Raw genomic sequence first — 23,763 nt, 5'->3', positions numbered from 1 at the left:
TTTTTGTGATTAACTCACAGTGAGGATTTTATACAGTAACTGACACCACGCTGCCTAATAATATGTTGAGACAAACATCGGTCCTAATTGCATTTATTAAAATAATGTACCTGTTCCCACTTACATACAAATTCAACTTAAGAACAAACCTACAGTCCTTATCTGGTATGTAACCTGAGGACTACCTGTACCATTCTTACTGTGAGCGTGGTGGGGAATACATAATGCGGTGGGCAGGCTCTCATCAGCAAGAACTGGACAAGTGGGCTAGTTGTATGGGACTAAATAAAGTCTGTTGTACAGAAAAAAAACTGTTGTAGCATGAGACAGTTAAGGCAAAGTTAGAGGGTCACATTCCAGCAAGAGAATTATGCTAAACATGCAGCCAACTCTATACTGATACAACTAGGAACCAAAAACCTAAATATTTGATTTAGGCAAAGTTCAGATCTCCGTCCAGGTGAGGGGTGGTGCTGTAATCTCAAAATTGCTTTTCATCAACATTCCATATTCATCCTAACAAAGCTAAAGCGGCTCTGCCAAGACTAAACAAACATTGCAGATATCTGTTAGAAACTTTTCCCAAAAGACCCACAGCTCTAACGGCAGCCAAGGACGCTTCTAATAAGTACAGACTTTGGACGAACACTTATCTCTGTTATTTCTAATTATAAATACTTTCAATATTTTACCCCTTCAAAGTTAAGTATTTTGTGCAACTGAAATAAAGTATTTTTTCAAATGAAGAACGGGAAGAGGGTTATAAAATAATTTGCTGTAACCTGTACATCTGTGCAGAATTAAAGATAAGGTTAGAGATAAACTTTGTTTTATGAAGACTGATCCTTCTTACATAGCAGTTTATGTTATTCTTTTATATTGATTCTATGTCACAAATTCCTCATATAGTTCAAGTTTATTTATTCTCCATTGTGTTTCTTTTTCCAGCAAAAGTCGGCATCCCGGAGGAAGTGTGCAGCATGTAAAATCGTGGTTCATACTCCCTGTATTGAGCAGCTAGAAAAAGTAAGTGTCACATTCTTCACTTGATGGTGGACCACATGGATGAAGACGTTTGGTCTTTTCTTCCACGATGCTCCTGTGCTCAGACTATGGTTTTTACTTATTATTAACAAGCAATAATACAGTATTTTTAAAGGAAGAGTGGAAGCCCAAAAAGTGTTTGTTTTTATCTTATAGAGATCATGGTTGCCCAGCCTTATGTGTGAGTAAAAGGTAAAAATCAGAGGAGAGCAAAGAACAAATCTTTCTGGCAACTTCAGTAGTTTAAGAGATATATGTATTGAATATTTTAGGCTATACAGAGCTCAACTAAGCAATAAACCAGAGTACAATAACAAAAGCATACAATCCTATTTGAAAATAAGTGTAAAGCATAAGATTGTCTCTGCATTTTGCTCTCTACTCTCCCCTGAAGAAGCCATCGGAAATGGAGACAACCTTATGCTTTACGCTTATTTTGAGATAAGACTGTATGGTTTTGTTATTATACACTTAGTTGAGCAATTTTTTTTACAATAATACAGCCAAAAATGCTTTATATTTTCTGTAGCTGCAGGTCTGATGTTCCTACTTTTTTTCCAACACCTTTTTCCAACGCACTGCTGCATTTATTTCTGGCAATTTTATGCACTGCCCCATTGTAATAATTGGGGTCAACATTAGCAAGTTACTGCTGACAAAAAGGTCAGAGGAATTATAAGGATAATGTTGCTCCACTGTCCACTGTCTTGCTGTAAAGCACTTTTACTGCTTGTTAAGCCTAAAAAAATACCCTAATGCCCATAGTCTGGTCACAGATGAAGTATCAATTGTAGTAGAAACATAATGTTCAAAATAAATAATTGTAGCCAATCATCTGAGATCCAAACTATTGTTTTTGATGCTCACGTTGCTTACATTGTCAGTTTAATTCATTTTTATAAATATCTTTTGATAGATAAATTTCCGATGCAAGCCATCATTTCGGGAGTCTGGGTCCCGCAACATACGGGAGGTATGTTTTCTGTTTTCTGGACTATATTTATTGGCAAAACATTAAATATTCACATTCTGTGAATGATTCAAATGTTGTTACTTTTTCTTGTGTTTACACCTGCCCAAAGCTGTGTAAATTTTAGTGACAGGGTATAGAGGTCTTGAATGATCCAAGAGCTTTCCTAGACAGGATTCTGGCCCATGAATCTTAAGGATTAGAAGCCAAAGACCGCCATCAGCATAGCATTTTGAGCATTTCATGGGAGAGCTCAACAAGCTTATTATTATTATATAGCATTTTTATATATATAGTGCCAACATATTACTCAGCGCTGTACATTAAAAAGGGGTTGCAAATGACAGACAAATACAGACAGTGACGCAGGAGGAGGAGAGGATACAGGTATGTTACTGGTGAATACTCATTTTATAATATAATGGCTTGGCCCAAGCTATGGAGGTGGACACAGCTGGTGTGGGACACTTACTTGCATCACTCAGCTCAGTTCTACTCTGTGCAAGACTAAACAATCACATTGACAGCTCAGTTCTGGAGATTTACCTGGCTAAGCGTGGCCCTCTCCGTGTATCCAGCAGTGTAATGAAATTTGGTAGAATGATACATAAAGCATATTGCACTAGCACACCAATATTACTTTAAAATCCAAGATCTCTATTTGTTTATACCCGTTCAGTATACCGGTGACATCCTTCAAACCTCGGCAGATTCCTTCCAGGAATTCCCGATATAAGGTGGCTAGAAAGTCTTCTATATCTTCTTTGTAGAGTCTTAATTTAAAGTCTAGAACATCTCTCAGGTTTACCTTCTTTGTCCCCTGGGGAGATTCAGCCACTGGTATTCTGTTTGACAGGAAATGTTTATATGAAGCTACATGTTCTTGTGACTTCTGTCTTTTAAATGACTTTCTCACAGTATTGGACTCACTTCCTATTGTGTTTTCCTGGCAGAAAGTGGAGGGAACTCTTTCCAGTGGGACTAGGATAGAAAAAATAGATGAAGAGGGGTTCTAACTATTCCCTGATTAAACTAAAATCGAAAAAAAAAGCTTTGTCTTTAAGGTGACCATCAGCACAAGATCACTGCTATACAATGCTATGCTCTCTAAAAGAACAGGAAATTTACCTACCTTCCCAGCTGCCTGAATCTCGAAACTGCAAGTATTCTACTAGCCATATAAGCCAGGGGTCTCAAACCGGCCGACTGACAGGTGGGCCCACGGCTCTGGCCGATGCACCCACCAGCAGGGTCAGGAGAAGGACCCTGCTTGGGGGGGCACCGGCCAGAGCCATGGACCATATCTCCCAGGGACATTACAGGCTCAAGGCGATGGGCGTTCACTCCCCCAATGCAGGCCCAGACCTGTGTTGGGAGAGTAGGCAGGTTCTGGCATCTGGACGTCTGGAGTTTGTGCATTTAGTGGGAGAAACCACAAGGTATTACACACACCTAGCACCTGCCGGGGGAGCACTGAACTGGTATTTTAATATATGAGCCACTGCAATATCTTGGGGTACTAGAAGATGTTTGCATAAGCGAGAGAATGTGTGCCACAACGAACGGGTTTTATTGGGCGCATCCAACCAATGGAATACTTGCAGTTTTAGGATAAGGCCACTGGAAAGGTAAGTGTTTACTCTTGTTTTATCAGGTATGTGCTATTGGATAAAAGTGACCCTGTGTTTACTGTGTTACTTTAAATACACTTTTAGTATATTATTACAGTTATAATTTAGAATTGTGTACTATAGTTTTTCTGAAACGGTCTGTCGCAGTGAAAATGTTCTCTGTGAGTTGCCCAGAACTGCTGATTCCATAGAGCAATTAGCACAGTCGCTCTCCCTAAACTGAAGTCACTCAAGTACTTTCTCTCTCTTTAGCCTGTAATTGTTCGGCATCACTGGGTTCACCGAAGACGGCAAGCAGGGAAGTGCCGGCAGTGTGGGAAGGTAAGAGGAATTATCAGCATGTACTGGGGGCAGAACTGTATGGACTCCAGCCTTAAAGGGCCAGTGGTTTTGCAGAATAAATTTGCAATTTGCAAGGAAAGTTTGGCCAAGCAGATGAGCTTTACAATATGTGGTATTTTTTTGCTGTTTTGTGATGTTTTTTTTTCATCAGTCTGTGTAAAATATCACACTAGTTAAATTGCAAAAGTAACAACCTCACACAATCAGTTTGATTAGAACATTTCTTGCAGTATTTCTCAAAATTGTGCGTTCTTTTAACACAATGGAAAACAAATATAAGTACATACAGCTTACAAAGAACAACAAAAATTGTCTCCAATACTATCCCAGTCCTTAGTACAGATGAACTAGCTTTTAAATTGTGGCTTACACAGGGTTATAGAATAGCTTTTGACAACTCTGATCTGGCCTAACACTGCCGAGTATTCCAGGGAACAGAGGGAAGGTACGTTAAGCATATGGCAGGCTTATGTGGGGAGGTTTTAGTTCAGTTTTAAGGCTTTGACCCTACGATTGTTATAATTGTGCTGGCTTAAATAGAATACCAGAAGCTGTATTTACCTATGACCACTTCCTTCACCAAGTGATATCAAGTGAAGCCATAAATTGCCATTTGTTAACACATTTAAAGACCTTGTGGTCTGCTTATATTTAAACCAGTCAATGAGTGCTAAACATATTCCACACATATAGTGTGGTTTATTGACTGATATGGAAAATAAAACAGTTTTTTTAATGAAATAAAAAAAAAGCTTTTACAGTCTTAAAGTGACACTTAGGCAACCTTAGGAAACAAAATTACGGGGGCTGTCACTTCTGACTCTCTGAGAATTCTAGTTACCTGTCTGCTGGGCTGCCCTGAAACAAACATACGGATTAGTTAGAGTTCAGTCTGATAATCGATTGCATTCTTTTTTCACAAATCTGTAACTCAGAATGGGCCAGATTTATTAAAGCTCTCCAAGGCTGGAGAGGATACACTTTTATCCGTGAAGCTGGGTGATCTAGCAAACCTAGAATGGATTTTTTCAATGCCATTTGCCACTAGCTAGCAATAGATCTGGTCCAAAATTCAAAACATTTGCTAGCTAAATCAATTCTAGGTTTGCTGGATCACCCAATTTCAGGGATAAAGGTGTATCCTCTCCAGCCTTGGAGAGCTTTAATAAATCTGGCCCAATGTATGGAAACACTTAAATAGCTATGAGAGCCAGGCAACTAGTATTCAAAGAAATCAGCAATAGCAGCCTCCATATTGCCTCTGAATGTTTAGATAAAAGGTTATGCATTTTTCATTATTAAATACCAGTATTGAAAATGTGCAGATTGAACTAGTGAAGCTTATTAGTTCTGGTTAGGTTGCTCTTGACGGTGTTACTAAAACAGTTTGTTGACACTTTATTTACAGCAATTCTACTAAGTTGTTGTGATAACAATTTGATTTTGAAATTGTTGGATATCTTTAGATAATCAAAATATGGACTATAAAGTTGTAAGGTCAGTAAGATTAAGGTCTTTTGTGATCTGAGACCAGAGTGTATTGAAAGTAGGATCCAGGCAAAAGTTTGAGTCAGGGACAATTGTGATGACCATTATGGGGAATAGGGAAGCGTTTCTCAATCTTTTTAACATGGGGAGACCCTTGAAGTCACTCTCAGTTCTTTAAGGAATCCCAGCTATGATTATTATATCCACAGCTCACTGTTTATTTGCATGATGGTCAGTCACCCAAAAAGATCATTGGAGTCACCTATTGTGACCTGGGTGCACAAAATGCTCAAGGAACCCCTAGCAAACTTTGGAGGAACCCTGGTTGAAAAACATTGGTCTAGGGTTAGTTAAGCCTCAGGCCTGTGGATCCAGGAGTGTGGTAAAGAGTGTCATTGAAAGTTGGCTGGGTAAGGCCCCAGGACTGTACATCCAAATGTGGCTCTAACAAGCATGGCAGAGGGCCATTGGGTCTGTGCCATGTGACTGCGCCAGGTGACTGCTAGAAAGCTATAGGGAGGCTCTTGGACTTTTCACATTTAGTTTGTCTCACATTTGTGACCCTGCATTTGGAGTTATATTCCTAGTACCCACCAATGGAATGCCTTATTTTTTATAGTAGTAGCCCCACCATAGCCAATGTGCTTGATGAATGTGATGTTTGTGAAATTTCTAAATAATATACGCTCATAGTTTATTGAAATGTCTGTCTTTACAGGGGTTTCAACAGAAGTTTGCCTTTCACAGCAAAGAGATTGTTGCAATCAGCTGCTCATGGTGCAAATTGGCGGTAAGTATCAATGTCATGCCTGTCTGTGCTATAAGCTTCTCTGTGATCTGACAAGAGGGTGAAAGGAAATACAGCACAAGGCTGACAGTGACATGTTCATAACATTGATTAAAAGAAACCCGTGTTAAGGAAAGTCACTGATCCTGTTCTGAAAATTCCAGTTTCCTGCATGTATGATGACTGAGAAAATATTGATGTGAAAGACCGCTAGGCAACTAGCATTTGCAGTCAGATGCCAACACCAACGGTCTGTGGAATGCAAAACTCTTTTAAAGTGCACAATAAGCCAGTTGAAATAAGTCCTTAAAGTGATTCTGTCATGAGCAACTAAAATTAAAACTGCTTTAGGCATGGATGGTGCCTCAGCTTACCTGCAGCAACTTCCCAAAACCTGTTGCTGTAAAATCCTGTGTTATTTTAGCAGTGAAGCTGTGACACTTCCAGGTAGTCTATCACAATGTTGAGCTGTATTGATGTGCTTTTGGAATGTGAAAGTGGCAGAAAGGGACAAAGCTTTAGGTACTAGTAGCTTTCCCTGTAAAAACAGCTATAAAATACATGTTTGGGAGGTTGCTGCGGGTATGTTTACCTATTTATGCCTCTACTTTATACAGTTTTGTTTTTTTACAACAGAGTGTAGTGACCTTTTACCACTTTTTGCCGGGCGTACCACCCGACACTTTTCAGTAACCACCCCGCTTGTTTTTTGGGAATTACTGAAAAGTTGGGTCACAATACACCCGCCTACAAATTCCTCCCACCGACTGAGTTGAACACTGTTGTATGCTATAATATCATTGTACCATCTCCATAACCATTGCAGTATTGTGTAAATGGCCGCTATTTAGACATATATGAAGCATTTATGTCATCAGGATGGGATATGCTGATAGAAGTTCCCTCTACTGTGTATTTCTGAAAGCTGTTCCATAATTCATGGATAAAGTATAACCGGGTCATAGAGACTTTATTTTAAAACTATAGGCTGGCTGCGAGCAAGGGGAGGGTTTAACACCATTTTTTCCTAACCAGTTTAATTTTATGATGCCAGATAGCGTTATACAGTAAGTAGCCCGTAGGAGTCTATCATTGTCAGGGTTGGACTAAATGAATTAAAGGAAAATAATTTTTATTAGAGAAAATAAAAAAAGGCATAAATGTTAACAACCCAATTGTATTATCAGATATGAGACATTCAGATCAGCCATGAACAGCATCATGACAATTGGCAAGGAAACATTCTCTGCTGGAGTCCCTAAGAAATATTAGAAACTAGTAGTAGACACCAAAATCTTTTCCATAATTGTGTATATGTAATTATAATGTTAGTTTTGTGTGTTACTTCCCCCACCTTCTAGATTGTAAACTCTTCAGGACAGGGTCCTCTCCTCCTATGTCACTGTATTCGTCTGTCATTTGCAACCCCTATTTAATGTACAGCACTGCGTTGGCGCTATATAAATCCTGTTTAATATTATTATTAATAATTCATCCCAATGTACTTTACATTTTTTCAGTACCACAACAAGGTATCATGCTTCATGCTGCACCACATAGAAGAGCCATGTTCCTTAGGTGCTCATGCTGCTGTCATAGTCCCACCCACTTGGATCGTCAGAGTTCGCCGGCCGCAGGTTAGTGACACTTTGCAGTTACTTCATCTTCCTCCATCTCTACCCGTTCTCTTACAATCCTTATGTGTTCCCATCAGAGTTCAATCAAGTCCAGCAAGAAAAAAAAGAGACCTTCATTCAAGAGAAAACCTAGCAAGAAAGGTGCAGAGGTAAGCTTCAAAAGGTCTTGATGGGCTGCATGGTACAATGATTTAAAGCTGAACTCCAGGCAGTTATAAAAGACACAAAGCAGAATGAACTCCCAATAAATGCACCTGTCCCTGTTATGGCAGGGATGATATGACCTTTGGGCAGGCATGGGGGTTGCTCAGCTTTTTTGACATTTCCACAGAGCAATGAGGCAGGTAAGAATGATTATTACAGAAGGAACATCACTCTCTCTTTCTGTTGTTTTGTGTTTTTTTCCTCATATGAGCATTTATCTGTTTACCTGGAGTTCAGCTTTATTAACAAGATTAAAGAATGGGCCTGCGCACTAGGGGGGGAGAAGTTTGACTTCCAGGCTTTGTTTTTCTTTTATAAGCTTCATTGAATTGTTTTTGTTTTAGGAGCCGAGGATACGACCGTTTGTTATCAGACCTGCTCCATGCCCGCTCATGAAGCCTGTACTTGTTTTTGTGAACCCCAAGAGTGGAGGAAATCAGGTACAGATTCCTTGTTTAGATTATTATATTTGGCTATGGACACATGAACACATCTTTACTTGGTAACCTTTCTACACAAATACTGTAGACGTGGAATGCTATATAAGTGACCAGATCTATTCAGTTTCCATATTTGCCACTTCTGAAATGTGACTGCCAAACATTTTACCAGCTGACAAAGCTAATTACCTCAAAAGGCATTTAAAACAAACATTTATATCAAATTTGCAGCACCTAGAATTTTAGTTTACATTACCAGATAATTGGCAAGTTTGGATTACTAAAATGAAAATGTTCATTAATAAAAATGTAATAAAACTGCAGCTAAATACATGTTTGGTCACATCCGTTAAGAGGTGATTGGAAATTATCGTGCACAGATAATTGGTGGTAAAGCCTAGACATGTCCATGTAAGCGCCTTTATTTGATGTTACCTTTGCTTACACAGGGTATAAAGATTCTCCAGTCCTTTATGTGGTATCTGAATCCACGACAAGTATTTGATCTTAGCCAAGGTGGTCCAAGAGAAGCGTAAGTATTTACATCAAATGATTTGACATATTACTTTACTGAAACATTTTTGTTTGACATTTTGAGCCATTTTGGACATTTGGAGTAACATTTAGAGTAACAGATATGACATTGTAGTACAAATGCAACACATAGTGTTTGTGGGGTACCTAGCCTATTTACAACCACCACAAATCAGGGGGCTACAGCCCAGGTGTTTTGCTTTAATGGGCAGGGGGTGTCATATAAATTGAACGCAATAACACTGCAATGCATTATACGTGTGTTTTAATATTGGCTGCAACACACCTACTGTGGCAATATTGCATTTCTGTATGTTAGGGTGCTTTCCTGAATGAATTAATGAATGAACCACAATGCAGAACACTTGTTGCTGTGCAACAGTGCCTTTCTTTTGTGATTGGGTTTGCATCTACTTTAATGCTATCATTTGTTTTATAATCAGTTAATCTTGTTCTTGTTCTGCCGACAGATTAGAGATGTATCGTAAAGTTCCATCATTGCGCATCCTGGCCTGCGGCGGTGATGGCACTGTAAGTCCTGTGTGTGTCTGTGTTGTACCAGGACCCCATGTACTTGAGCAATCTTGTCTCCTAGTCACTCTAAATCAGCAGTTCCCTATAAGTGTTCTTCCAGAGTTTTCCAATTCTGTGATTATAACTGCAGATTATTTTACCACAAGGGTTGTTCAAAAATTAATTTTAGGTACATAATATATATATGGTACATTTATTTCTTTTTAATTTTTTATTTGTGAAACTTACTGGACCTTTTAATGTACCATGAGCTACCAATATATATTTTTAGGGTTTTTAATAATGTTAAATGAGTAAGGGTTGGAATCTCCAATAGCGTTTATTGCTGTTTGCAGTGTTACCCTTGGCCAGAGTTTCATTTACTATCTTCCTAAAGACATAATAGAAAGTCAGTGGAGAATCCCCCTCAGTATCCAGATTGGAAAATACCCTTTCATTTCTTGTTCTGGTGACAGTAATATAATTTTTCCTCATTTTCTGTTCTAGTGATAATGGTACCTGGACAAATAGTAAGGAGATTCCCCTCGCTTAGCTGAATTTCTGCTACAACCAGCAAGGGCTTTGCCTACTAAACCAAGAACCAGAATAGTTTGTTGTTTCTTCCTTAAAGCAAATTGGAAGTAAATACATAGGAACCCCATAGTGTGAAGTATATTTAACACTGAGGCTATGGTAACTGTTTCTTTGCATTTCAATATAGGAGAGTTGCTTGTGCAATTATCTGGTCCATAGCATTCTTCTGTTTCCTGTGTAATATGTATTCTGGATCTGTAAGCTTTGAATATTATAGCAGGGCCAAGATACAGAAACAAATGCACTCCACAAAAATGATACGATCAGTCCTGCCACCTTTGTTATGCCATTGTTATGGATGTGATATTGGTTTTCTTTTGTAACATACAATACATTTCTTTCATTAGGTGGGATGGATCCTTTCTGTACTGGATCAGCTGCATCTTTTCCCTTCTCCGCCTGTCGCTATACTGCCTCTGGGAACGGGAAATGACCTTGCCAGAACTTTAAACTGGGGTGGGGTAAGTGAACATGCAGTTATAGTATACTTTTCTAATGTACAGTAGTAGTACAGTAAAGCTGGCCAAATGTACCGCAACTCCATGAAAAGCTAGGGCTCTATTTTTTTTTAAAGATAGTTTAGTAACACTTGTTCTTTTCATGATCAAGCGGGGTGGAAAAAAAAAAAAAGGATTGAGGGCTGCATAACTGTACAGGATTGAGTGGTACAAAGCTATTGGTGGCGGCGTTCAACGTTCAATCAGATTTCAGCAACGATCGATAGGGAATGGCAGTAATCCAGGTAAACAACCAAGATCCGGGAGAAATCAGTCATTTACCTAATCATTCAAACCTCTAACAGTGTATGGCCAGCTGAAGAAATACCCCAGATATAAATTTCTTCTACATAGAAATAAGCCTTGCATACTGTTATGTTAATGACCGGAAAGATTGTTTTTTGTTGTGCGTAAATGAGCGGAGGCTCCATCATGCTGTATGTCAGTGGGCAAAGAGACTACAGGTAAATGAGAGACCCCTTTGTGCTGTAGGTGGATGAACAAAGTATTATCTTTGTTCTATGTAAATAATCTTGAGCATATTGAGCTGGAACATTGTTTTCTGCTATTTGTGTAGAAACCAGGCAACTAGCATTCACAGAAGGGTCAGCATTGGCAACATGCAGTCAGTGCAGCTCTCCTCGTTTAAATGCAGAGTTTCTATGTTTAAATACCATACATAATGAGATGCAAAATGTAGTACCATAATATGATCTTTATATACAGCCTTATACTGAAGCTTATCCTACATCCTGTTACTTTTTAGGGTTACACTGATGAGCCACTTTCCAAGATCTTGAGTCACATAGAAGAGGGAACTGTGGTCCAGCTGGATCGCTGGAACCTGGAAGTGGAGAGAAACCCTGATGCCTGTGACGAGGATTGGGGAGAAGGAGCAACCAATAAAGTGAGTAAACAGATGCATTATGAACATGAGGAATGTTTTACCACCAAAGAATTTGCATTTTTCTCCAGCTAGTACTGAGATTAACATAGCTCTGCCTTATAGCATACCGCTGTCTAGCAGAAGGGGCCTGATTTTTTTTTGTTGTAGAATAATATCCTGTACATGTTTCCTCCCCACCCTACTCTGTTTCTGGCCCATGAGAAGCAGCACACCAATGTGCTCATCTTTCTCTGCTTACTCTCCTGCTTCTTGCACCATAATGTATAACATTGGTTCAGCTGTAGAAACCGTACAAGGATTGCAGGAGGCTGATGCCAAGTCAGATTCAGGTACCCTGTTTCCCCGAAAAAAAGACCTAGCATGATTTTTCGTGTTTTTGAGGATGCTCAAACTGTAAGCCCTACCCCGAAAATAAGCTACAATATATATATATACAGGACATGCTAAAGCACTATTGCTAGATATGAGAAAATGGGGCCAATGGTTCTAAAGGAAATGATCAGGATGGAATTCATGGTTTGGGGAGTTATGATGTTGTTCCAGAATTGGATGACACGACTGTATTTGAATAAATGTTGATTTTTTGTTCAAGAATAAATGTCAATTGTTCATGAAAAAAAGGCCAGCCCTAGTGCAATTTTTGGAGCAAAAACTAATATAAGACACTGTCATATTTTCAGGGAAACAGGGTACTTACTCTACTTACATCTTTAATCTATTCCATTTAGTAATAATGAATGAATACAAAGGTAATCCAATTTGTACCTGGAATTTTGTGTAAAAGAAGGTAGCATATTATAATGTATATGGTAGCTTTAACAGTGTCCTTTTCAAATATGAGATGCTATGTGAGAACTATACCATGTTTTGATAACTTGCTTTCTGTATATATTACTGGCTAATGCTGTGTGTAGACACTGGTATTTGAAAACTAATGTTTAACAAATGTTGGTCAGATGGACCAATTTTTGTGTATGTACTTAATAATAACTTACTTATCTCTTTAAACTTCTTTTCTTCTTACAGCTGCCTCTGGATGTGTTCAATAATTATTTTAGCCTGGGATTTGATGCTCGAGTCACACTGGAATTCCACGAGTCCCGAGGTAACATATTTGGGGGATGCAGTGATGGGTGGTAGACTTTTGTGAGGCTTATGGAATAGGAGGCTTGTGGGTTGGAAAAAGACATTGTGGATTCAGTTCATAAAGAAATAATTTATGCTTTGCCAAGGTCATGTCATGTGGTTTTCTGAAATATTGCATGCTTGAATAAAAAAACAAGGCACAAGTACAATATCACAGTAATATTATATTAGTGTAGTCATAACAGTAGTCATAATGTCTCTATGTATCATGTAAATCTTTAAGGCAGTCATGCTTATGATGTTACATTTGTTTAGGTAAAACCAAACAATCTCAATATTCCTGTGATAAACAATCCTAAAGAAAAGCTAGTTTACATTAAAGATTTTTTGTGTTTGTTGAGAATTAGCGCAGGCAGTACAATGTTGATATGTGGCGATGTTTTACTCTTAGTGGATTGACGCCTGTATATGTTATAGATATATTATACAAGGACCCTAGTGGCTGTCATTTTAGGCATACACACTCAACCATTTACTAGTCCTTTTTATCATCTTGGTAGAATCCAGGACTAACTTTAGTAGCTCCTTCTAGGGTTCAGTGAACATCGTTGACTAAATCTGTTATTTCACTGATCGGTCTGTCCTTTTTTTTTCCTTAGAAGCAAACCCAGAAAAGTTTAACAGTCGTTTCCGCAATAAGATGTTCTACGCTGGGGTGAGTAGCACTAAATGTGGTGATCAGTCTGATATCTTGCTTGTTCTTCTCGCTCATTCTGTCTCTTCATGCAGACTGCATTCTCCGACTTCCTAACTGGCAGTTCAAGAGATTTGGCCAAACACATTAGAGTTGAGGTAAGTAGACACAGAAATGTTTATTATCAATAACTTACAACTGTCTCTGTAATTGTATCACTTCATGTAAAAGTTCCAGGAGTTTGCACCAGTGTTTAAACTGATAATGTGCCCATGTTCTGGTGGGACAAGTCCAATATAAGAGCACAAAGCACCAAGAATTCCTTTGACTACACACAGTGGAAATTTAGGGTGAGATGGTCAGATCAATACTTAATTTTAAAAAAATATGAAATAGAAGGGATTAGTAAGGGGGTAAATGGCAGCAGTAGTGTCTTTCTAGAAATGTTTTATTTTTTTTCCTGCTACTATCAAGAGACTATTGCATAGCTTTTGCATCTCCAGGACAGAAAGTGAAGGTGGGGGAGCAGTTTTAATCAAACTCAGAATTAAACTGATAAAAGTTGAACACGCACGCAGACATCCCCATACTTGGACAGTATATTGGAATGATATCACTGCTATGCTAATTGTTATTTTCAACTAAATCTATATACAGAGGTCAGGGGTTATTCCTTTTGAGTGCTTTAGGGGCCTTACACATCCTCTGCAGCTTTTTCATGTGACAGCTTTGTCATCTCATTTACCAAAATCAGAGTTTTTTTTAGCAGTGAACACATATCCTGATGTAATAAAAGAGCAAAAAACTGCTCTGTGTAAGTTAGCAATTTTTGAAGTTGGGGCCTACACAGATTAATGGACTTTCCCCCATGTGACCATATGAATTCTTGTTGCTTCTCATGGTCCTTCGTACTCTGAAGTATTGGGTTCTGCTACTGGCATCTAAACAGAGCAGGGCAGCTAAGAAGGTTTGTGTTGATGGGGAGTGAGACTTGGAAAAGTAACCGAAAGCCTGCAGATGGGGCTGTGTTCCTGGGCACTATATAGATGACTCCTGACATGGCTGCACTTAGGAAAAATATGGATATCTAAATGCTCAGTTTGACAATTTCAAAACATTGTTTTTTGTTTTTTTTTATATAGTGTGACGGGCAGGACCTGACGGCAAAAATTCAGGAGCTGAAATTACAATGCTTAGTCTTTCTAAACATCCCTCGGTGAGTAGAGAAGGGTTGCTGAACGATCTACTATTATTTTGTAATATATATTATATTATGTTCCCCATATCCTTTTTACCAGACTTTTAAAAAAAAAAATGCAGTCATTTTTCTAGCACAGATACTAAAATGAGCAACATACAAAGTGTTAATAAAGTGTTTGCTGTATATGAATGTTATTATTATTGCTGCATTAAATAAATTACCTTTGTTTTTTTTTTTGCTGTTCTAGGTACTGTGCAGGCACCATGCCATGGGGGAATCCCGGGGAGCACCATGACTTCGAACCTCAGAGACATGATGATGGATGTATCGAAGTGATCGGCTTCACCATGGCATCACTGGTACTGTCACTAGTTTAAAGAATAGGTTTAGTGGTTTTGTACATGTTTTCCTATTTATTATGGTCAGGAAATAAATGATTCATAATTTTAAAACATTTTCTACAAATATGGAATTTTAATTGTTATATTACTTTTACATTTTTAGCTGGCAGGTAGCTTTAAACAATAATAGCCTGATGTAGTTTACAAAACATTCTAATTTACATTTACCTAATGCAAAATCAGTTGTACTAGCAATGTACTCCTTCAGAACTTTGCAGAGCATTTAAAACTATTCATATCAGTCCCTATTATTATGGGCTCACCTTGCTCTTGCTTCACATTCATACCTGTACACTATTTTGTAGAGAATATACAAAGCCTCTACAGCTATTATTATTACTACACATTATTTATATAGCACTGACATATTACGCAGCGCTTTACAGTCCATAGTCATGTCACTAGCTCTCCCTCAAATGGGTTCACAATCCAACGCCCTACCATAGTCATATATCTTTAATACAGTATTTAACAAAGGTAATTTTTTTTTTTTTTTGGAACGGGGGAGCCAATGAATCTAACTGCATGTTTTTGGAATGTGAGAGGAAACCCACACAACCACAGGGAGAACATACAAACTCCATGCAGATAATGTCCTGGCTGAAATTCAAAGCCGGAATCTAGTGTTGCAAAGGGAAGAGTGCTAACCTCTAAGCCACTGTGCTGCCCACGATATATCAGTTAGTATATCAGAGTGTATTCATTAGGTTACTTTAAAACACAATCAAATTGCCAAATACACATTTTAATGCATATATAGGATAGATTTTTTTTTTGCCAAATTTGTATTTTTTTCCATCTAGTCCTGTGGTCTGTACAGCCAGACAAAATCACACCACCTTCTCTACATTTATAGTTGTAAAATACATAAAGCATAAAAAAAAATTGTTTTTAATATGTTTATTTACTATGCATGGTCGTGCCATATGTTCTTGTATATACAAACACTAGTTATTTCCATGTATTCAGACACCTAATGATCAATGATTGGTGCAGGCTGGGCTCCTGTGGCTTCACACTATGTTAATGATGTGAGATCAGCAAAGAGTTTCTATCACTAGATGGCAGTGCTGCTATAACTAGAAGAGTTGGTGACTGATAATACATAGCTGTACATTCTTTTTTGAGTTTTCTACTTATGGTTAATTGGCCATTTGTTGAACAGGTAAATTTATGGAAGAGGAAAACTACTGTGAAATAAAAAGTCTTGAATATACAAAAAAAAGACTTAAGCTACGTACACACGTCAAATTTTTCTCGCCTGATAATCAGCTTCGGGCGGATATTGGACGAGAATCTGGCGTGTGTACAACCCGCGTCGTTCATCGTCCGTGGATCTGTCCTGGCGGATCCACGAACAATGAACAACACGCGATCCTAATGTAAGGGAAAGAGGAGAGTGCGCAGCAGAGTGCCGCTCCGTCGCTCTCCCCCTCTCCATAGAGCAGATTGGCGCTGTATGTACAGCACTCGTTCATGCACCATGCGGTTCTTATTGTTGGAAAGGATTGTGAAAGATCCTTTCCAACGACAAGAATTGCACGTGTGTATGCGGCTTAACATTTTTCTTCTCTCTTACTTTTACCATTTCATAGATGGAGATGCTGTCGTAATTGTTCTTAGCTTGTAATAATCTACAGCTTCAGAACAATACACCTGTCCATCCTGATACATTGCATTATTGCACACTGGTTAACACGCATTGTGATAAGGAAATACATTCAATTAAACAGGCAGTGGAGAAAAAATTCTGATATTTACTATTTTTTTCTGTCACAACCCAGTTTTGCATTCTGGTGCACTGCAACACTATATGAGTAGAGATGTTTCAGGGTAGCATTTAGAATGAATGAGACTGCAACATACTAACACACCTAAAATTGCTTGCAGTGACTTGTGTTATATCAACGCAGAGCAAGGACAAATGATAAATGGCTTTTATAGGAGAATTACAGTCCTCTGCTGAGGCCGGGGTTTTGCATGCAAGTATGCAATTATGGCAAAAGTGCCTGCCAAAGCTTCCTTGTTCCTGCCATGGACATTTTCTGTTCCCACAAGTTAGGCATATAGGCAGCATGGTGACTCAGAGGTTAGCAGTGTGGTCTTTGCAGTGCGGGGTTCCAGGTTTAAATCCCAGCCAGGGTGCTATCTGCAGGGAGTTTGCAGGTTCTCCCCTTGTTTGTGTGCGTTTCCTGTGGGTACTCCGGTTTCCTCCCACATTCCTAAAACATGCAGTTAGGTTAATTTGCTTCCCCCCAAAATTGACCTTAGACTGTATAAAGACATATGACTATAGAAGGGACATTAGATTGTGAGGCCCCTAAAGGGACAGCTAGTTGCATGAATATGAACTTTGATCAGTGCTGGGTAGTATGGCGGTGCTATATAAATACTGGGTAAAATATTAGGTATCTTTGTTGGTCAGGTTCAGCTGACAAAAAATTAAGGCGCGGGAGTTACTTTGCTGTATACTGAACTGCTTATCACTTTCTGTGTTAAGTAAGTGGACAATATTTCTGCTTTAAGCACAGAAGCTATCATTTTTTCTTTTTTGTTATTACTGCGGGACGATCTGTTGCTCTATGGCCATTCATGCACCCCAGTTTATCACATTTCTCATTTTTGTCCACAGGCAGCTCTGCAGGTTGGGGGTCACGGTGAGCGTTTACATCAGTGTCGTGAGGTTCTTCTGCGGACATACAAGTCTATTCCAATGCAGGTGGACGGTGAACCGTGCAAGCTGGGACCCTCCGTAGTGAAGATCAGTCTTCGAAACCAGGCCAACCTTATCCAGAAGACAAAGAGGAGGACGTCTGTCCCTCTGCTAAATGAGTAATTAGAATTTTATCTGTAAATGTGATTTTCAAAACTTCAAGTAGCCAGTGGTTGTTGAATACCTGGCGACCTATTTTTATAGCCCATTTTTATAGCTGAGGTTTTCACTGTACAAAATACTGTTTGCTTCTAATTGATGGTACCGGGGACGTTCTATAGGGGGTGTTGAGGAAAAGGAGACATTTTGGCTAGGAATAAAATCTGATTTATCACAAAATACAGATTTAATACATACAAAACCTACAGCTACATGCTCCAGTATGTGCCAGTTCTATAAAGACTTGGTTTGAGCAGTTTTCTAGGGAGTAACTCGAGCGGCCTGCATAGAGCCCTGACCTCAACCCTGAACCCCTCTGGGATCAATTGTATTGCTGATTGTGAGCCAGGGCTTCTCATCCAACATTAGTTCCAGATCTCAGAAATTCTCTAGTGACTAAAAATACACAAATTCCTAAACATATTGTAGAAAAGCTTTCCCAGAAAAGCAGAGGTTGTATTAACCACAGAGGAAGGCCAACTCCATAATAATGCCCATGGTTTAGAATGAGATGGCCAATAAGCTGAGAAGTTTGCAAATGTTTGACTGTAAAGTGTTATTTATACAATAAACTGGCCCCAATATCTGCAAAATTGTTTTAGGGGCTAGAGAACCATATATAAAGCTGATAGTAACATATAGTAATTCAGCAACTGCTAATAAATATGTTGGTGTCTGTCTCCAGTCAACAGCCGGTCCCCGACAGATTGCGTCTTCGTGTTAATCGCATCTCCATGCATGACTATGAGGCTCTGCACTATGACAAGGAGAAACTGAAGGAAGCCTGTGAGTAGCATGTTAAGTTAATACTTAATTTGAGGTCTGTTGCTGTAACAGTTTTAAGCTGAAATCTGGGATAATTAGATAGTGTATGAATACAACAGGCAAATGTGTTCCTGCTTGAATCTGTGCTTTATGTATTTCTTTTAGATCTGTCCAGTATTCTAGCATAAAACTTTTGCAGAACCTTCTAGTTATATAGACTGGTCACTTCTGCTTGTTCTACATGTGCAGAGTAAATGCTCCTGTATCCACCATCATGTAATGTTTTTCAGGGAGCCTGTAGTAGGTGGACCTGCTGGGTCTCTTCCACAGCTCCATTACCTCCTTTATACTGCACAGTGATCAAGTCACCACCTCTTTTACAAGACAGATATCTACGTTTGCAAAGGCATTTGGTGCACAAATTTCGTGGATAACCACAAGTTTTGTGGTTATCAGGAGACATATTTAAGTGAAAGTTTTAGTGCCTGAAGCTCAGCTTTACCAAGTGTTAAAGAAGCTAGGCTTTAATTTGTTTGCCATTTACCTAAAATTACCCTGTTCAAAGGGTGACATTGTACTGCAGTCTAGAGCATTGTCACAATGCTAAAAAAAAGTGAAAAATAATATACTACTCTAAAAACAAACTGCTATGTTATGCTATTTATAGCAAACTGCATATTTTTCTAATTTATTTTGCCATAGTTCCACTTTAATATTGCCTTTGGTTTTATTAGGAACTGTGGTATGCAAAGTTGCCAGATATAAGCACTAGTTTGGAATCAACCAGTTTATTCTTCTATAAATGTCTTCAAGTGAAACTTTTTTGTATATTTTCTTAAATAGTTTCTGCCACTTCTGAATAAGTATTAGTAGTAAGTGCAAACTCCTAGTTACCATCATGATCTTATCACTAAAGTGTTACATGTTTGGATTGTTAGGGGTCCATTTATTAATATTTTCACCCAGAATTTCCATTTTTTTTCATTGAACCATGTAAACTCATGTTTTGGGTGAAAGCAGTGATAACTAGACCCTTGGATTTCAGCAGCTGCATGATTGGATGACAGCCCTGTAATGCAAACTTTTAAAACAAGCCAGCTATGGAACGAAAATCTAGTTAAAGTGGACCTTACAGCTAAAAATTAAGTAGACCCCCTCCCCGGGATATTACTTTTTTTTAAAAAAATTGCACAAATTAACCTGTAAGGGGGATTTGATAATACTTGATGAGCTTACCTTTCCCCCAGTTTCTGCTCCTAGTGCCTAGGCAAAGGTTGACGTCATCCTTCCATCTAAATCTAAAGATTTGAGAGTGCTCCAAATGTTGCAAAAAAAGACATCCCTAGCACTGTGCTGCAGGGCTTTATCCTAAGATTTGGAGTGATCACCATTCCCTGTATGCTGTGTTTTAGTAAGAGGGAGGGGGACACTTAAAATGCAGATCTTGCAATTCTTTACAATCCATTAATTTCTAATCCTTTTACTTTAAAATGTCACTTACCCAGAATTCTTTTTTCCTTATGGAAATAAATCTGGTTACTTGTCATGTACACATTATAAGCAGACAGAAACTTGAAAGCAAATATTTTTTCCATGCCTAAAGCATTGCCTGGTACCCTTAATTCTGCCACTTCTGTCCACCCCCTGTTCTCTTTGTCCCCCCTTTTCTTGCCTCCCCTATTTATTCCTCCGCTATTTATTCCTCCTCTCTCCCTCCCTCTTTATCCTCTTAATTCTCTCCCTGTTTCTCCCCGTTTTTTATTTCTTTTCTGGTGATTGCAGCTCTCCCAGTGGGAGTTATTGTGGTTCCTGGAGACAGCGATCTTGAGACGTGTCGGATCCACATACAGCAGCTGCAGGAGGTAAGGACACTCCGCGCACACATATTTGTCAGCCTTGTGTTTACGGAATGCACATGCTCGATTCGTGCTCAGTTACTGAATCCATGTAATTAGAATTTTTTTGCATGTGTGTACCCTGCTGTGCTTGCTGCCAACAGATATAAACATTCTCAAATGTAAAAATATTGGGCCTTCTGACCTGGGCAGGACCTGCAAATGAGGGTAACGCACACAAAGACACGTGAATGTAGTGTTTCACCTAACAAATGTTCATTCCACTGCAAAGCTGCTGATCCTTTGAGGATTCTTACTGGTAAATAAGTGATTCTGCCAATAGCAGCAATTCCTGTTGCAAGCAAGCAACTAATGATGGATAAATGTGCCCAGGTTCTGTTTGTTGCTTGTTCAGTAAATGTTATTTGAAGTTTGCTGAATCCATTCCTTAGCTTTAGAACAGGCTCAGATAAAGCACACTGGCAAGGTAAAAAGCAGGCTGGTAAGTTGTTAGAGGCACATTTTGAAGGGAGGTTGTCAGAGGTGGTACTGGCCCCAAACACAGACCAGGTATGAGAATGCTGCAGGCTATTTACATTAGCAACAGACTGCCAACCCTCCCAACAACACTAAGCCACTGTTCTGTGATTGGTAGTGGGATGGTGGGATTCACTTAGTAATTGGGCCTCCTATCTGATAGACCAGCTAAGTAGACAAAAAGGAGTATGCACCGCAGTCTGACAATGCTGCTGTAAAATGCAAGCAATGTTGTTGTTGGCAGTATCTTCAAGTAAAAAGCTTTGCAGGTCACAAAAAAAAAAAAATAGCTTGAGAAAACTGTATCAAGCTAGGCATACTGGAAAAGTGGATTTGGGGTTTGGTTGTGCTTTACAGAGAAGTCCTGCCCCGACCCTCTGGCATGTTACAATTACAAAATTTAGGACATTTTTTTTAACCAATTAGAATACTCTCTTCTGTTCAACAATAAGAGAACTCCTTTACAGTTTACTACTGTTTTTTTGTAGAGATTCTCCCCACTTATTTACATGGGAATGTTGGTTGATGAATGGATGGTAGTAATCTAGGTAAATGATCAATATCAGGAAGATTAAAATTACTTGTATACCTGAACATACACCTGTCCGTGTATGGCAGCCTGTGGTGGACTGTTCAGAATAGTACCCGATTTAATTGCCTGAGGGTGTTGTACGTTCCGTACTTTCAGGCTGCCACCATGCAGAGAACTGAAGAAAGATAATGGCAAAAAGACTAATGTACACAATCTAGCTGCTGTATATGTCAATTATTAAATACGTTACTTCATTTCTTGGCAGACAATCCAAGTAAAATATTATATAAATAAAAGGTTGTTATTTAGTTGTCCTATCGTGCTTGGCATCCAGTGCCCACGCTGAATGTTAGAATAGCTGCCATATTGAACGCCGCACTCCCGTCTTCTTGCAGATATGTCACTGCGGGGACACACTGACATCATGGAAATAGTTTGTATTGCAGATTATTCCAGACTGAGCTGTTTTATATGGCAGCATCCCAAAACCGCCACTTTATTCCTTCCATCAAACCCCCCACCATCTCCCCCCTGAACGCTGAGGTCATCTCAAATGGATTTAAATTTATTTAACTTGGCCCACAATCCTAAATGCTCAATGGGGAACCGGCAGTGGTGATGCCGGAAATAAAGCCCAACCAACACTTTACCCTTTAGAAATTTTCACTTTCTTTGCAACATTTTTTTCCCCCTCTCTTCCTAGAAAGCAAAAAAAAATCAGCTACTAGCAGAAATTCAGTCAGATATAGAAACGGCTCCAACTCTAGCCATGTATATATTCAAAATCAAATTTACAAAATGTATTTTGGATTACATCTGGTATACAAATGCATTTGCCTCCTAGTGTAAAAAATCCAACTATGGGTGAATCAGGGTTATTGCATTGTATATTACATTCAAGCCTTGCTGAAGGGGAGGTAGCTCTTACACTAGGTGATCAGGAGTACCCCACTGAAATGATTCAAATAATCAATTCCTTTGTCTTATAGCATGAACCATAAATCAATTCTTTTCAAACTGATACATTTATCCTAAACTATTCTGTTGCCATTACTTTTTCTTTTTTTTAAATTGTCATCGTCCCCTAGACATCTGTAAGAGATTTTATGTCAGGCTGTTGGTAAGAGATTGCGCTTTCTTCTAAATTGTAAAAGGTACAAAGCAGAGAGGTGAATGATGTGGGTATGAAAGTTGTCAGATATTGGGGATAAGATGATGTGACTCTTTCTCTCCAGGACTTTCCTGCGTACCCCACAATATTACAGCGTCTCGACCTAAAGGTGTGTCTAGAAGTTGTATATAAAATTGTGCCATTCCTGTGTACTTTGTGCAATGTGTTAGTGACTTGTGTGCTTCTTTCTGTGAAAAGTACATCTAGTGTGTAAGTTTGCTTCCTGATCATGCACTCTGTAGCATACTCCTATCATGGCTTAGCTTTTAGTTTTTGTGGCAGCCTAGTAGAATATATTAGTCTGTGTTCAAAGGGGCATTTAGTAAAACCATGACCTGGACAAATAAATGTGAACCATAGTCACTAGTGCAGTATTATCTATGTCTGCACTGCCAATAATTAGCTCAAGTCATCACTTATATGCCCATCATGCTGCAGGCCCTGCTATAGGGAAGGTTTGTCCAGGACTGGAGATGGTCATTATGCTCTATAGCCCAGTCCGGTGTACACTTGGCATATCAGAGGGGAATCGGGACACCTCGAGCTATAAATGGTTCCACACTAGGTCCAAAACGATGACTTGGGCGTTAGAACTCCTGCACGTTCTGACATTGTTTGGACGTGTTAAAAGAGGAGGGTAGGGAGGATACAGACTTTGGTGTAAAAATACAGTTTCTCTTAAAATCTTTTCATAGGAAACCTTTTATATTAAAAGGGCTTACATTCCTAAAATCCAATAGTAGTGTATCTGCAAACAAGATGTGCCCCTTAGTGCTCTCTCAGCACAGCTCACTCAAGCAAGGTTAGCGGTAGAAAACCAGTAATATAGAGCTGTACAATATTAGGTTCATGTATGTATGTGCTTTTCTAGCAGCATTTAGTGTAGTTCCCTGACTCTTTAGGTTTCTACACCTTACTAATGCTTTTATCTCTATTTGCTCAGGAGGATGGAACAAGCAAACCCCAAATTGTGTCATCACAAAAACTCTCCCCGAAATGGTGCTTCTTGGATTGTGAGTATTAAATGTACAGCATTAAATACCAAATACAATGAGGCTGGTAAATGTTTTGTAAGTAATGC

At 38.9% G+C, this 23,763-nt stretch overlaps 1 protein-coding gene across 5 annotated transcripts in view; it reads left to right on the top strand.

The window, feature by feature from the left end:
* Positions 1 to 23,763, top strand: part of DGKZ (diacylglycerol kinase zeta) — a 128,891-nt gene that overhangs the window by 83,677 nt on the left and 21,451 nt on the right. For 4 of the 5 annotated variants that reach the window (XM_072422039.1, XM_072422041.1, XM_072422040.1 and 1 more), the window contains 21 exons: positions 949 to 1,026; positions 1,961 to 2,017; positions 3,898 to 3,966; positions 6,194 to 6,265; positions 7,783 to 7,899; positions 7,977 to 8,048; positions 8,448 to 8,543; positions 8,993 to 9,075; positions 9,548 to 9,608; positions 10,532 to 10,645; positions 11,448 to 11,588; positions 12,615 to 12,693; positions 13,334 to 13,389; positions 13,464 to 13,526; positions 14,511 to 14,584; positions 14,817 to 14,928; positions 17,603 to 17,802; positions 18,528 to 18,628; positions 20,390 to 20,469; positions 22,747 to 22,791; positions 23,626 to 23,695. In XM_072422039.1, coding sequence (XP_072278140.1) covers positions 949 to 1,026; positions 1,961 to 2,017; positions 3,898 to 3,966; positions 6,194 to 6,265; positions 7,783 to 7,899; positions 7,977 to 8,048; positions 8,448 to 8,543; positions 8,993 to 9,075; positions 9,548 to 9,608; positions 10,532 to 10,645; positions 11,448 to 11,588; positions 12,615 to 12,693; positions 13,334 to 13,389; positions 13,464 to 13,526; positions 14,511 to 14,584; positions 14,817 to 14,928; positions 17,603 to 17,802; positions 18,528 to 18,628; positions 20,390 to 20,469; positions 22,747 to 22,791; positions 23,626 to 23,695 — 1,840 coding nt within the window. The remainder of the gene's footprint in view (positions 1 to 948; positions 1,027 to 1,960; positions 2,018 to 3,897; positions 3,967 to 6,193; positions 6,266 to 7,782; positions 7,900 to 7,976; positions 8,049 to 8,447; positions 8,544 to 8,992; positions 9,076 to 9,547; positions 9,609 to 10,531; positions 10,646 to 11,447; positions 11,589 to 12,614; positions 12,694 to 13,333; positions 13,390 to 13,463; positions 13,527 to 14,510; positions 14,585 to 14,816; positions 14,929 to 17,602; positions 17,803 to 18,527; positions 18,629 to 20,389; positions 20,470 to 22,746; positions 22,792 to 23,625; positions 23,696 to 23,763) is intronic. The other variant, XM_072422038.1, reaches the window with a different exon arrangement.

The sequence above is a fragment of the Pyxicephalus adspersus genome, chromosome 9 (genome assembly GCF_032062135.1).
Source record: "Pyxicephalus adspersus chromosome 9, UCB_Pads_2.0, whole genome shotgun sequence".
In the NCBI taxonomy this organism is placed as follows: Eukaryota; Metazoa; Chordata; class Amphibia; order Anura; family Pyxicephalidae; genus Pyxicephalus; species Pyxicephalus adspersus.
The sequence above is the reverse complement of the archived record's forward strand: the minus strand, read 5'-3'. Positions and strand labels throughout refer to the sequence as shown.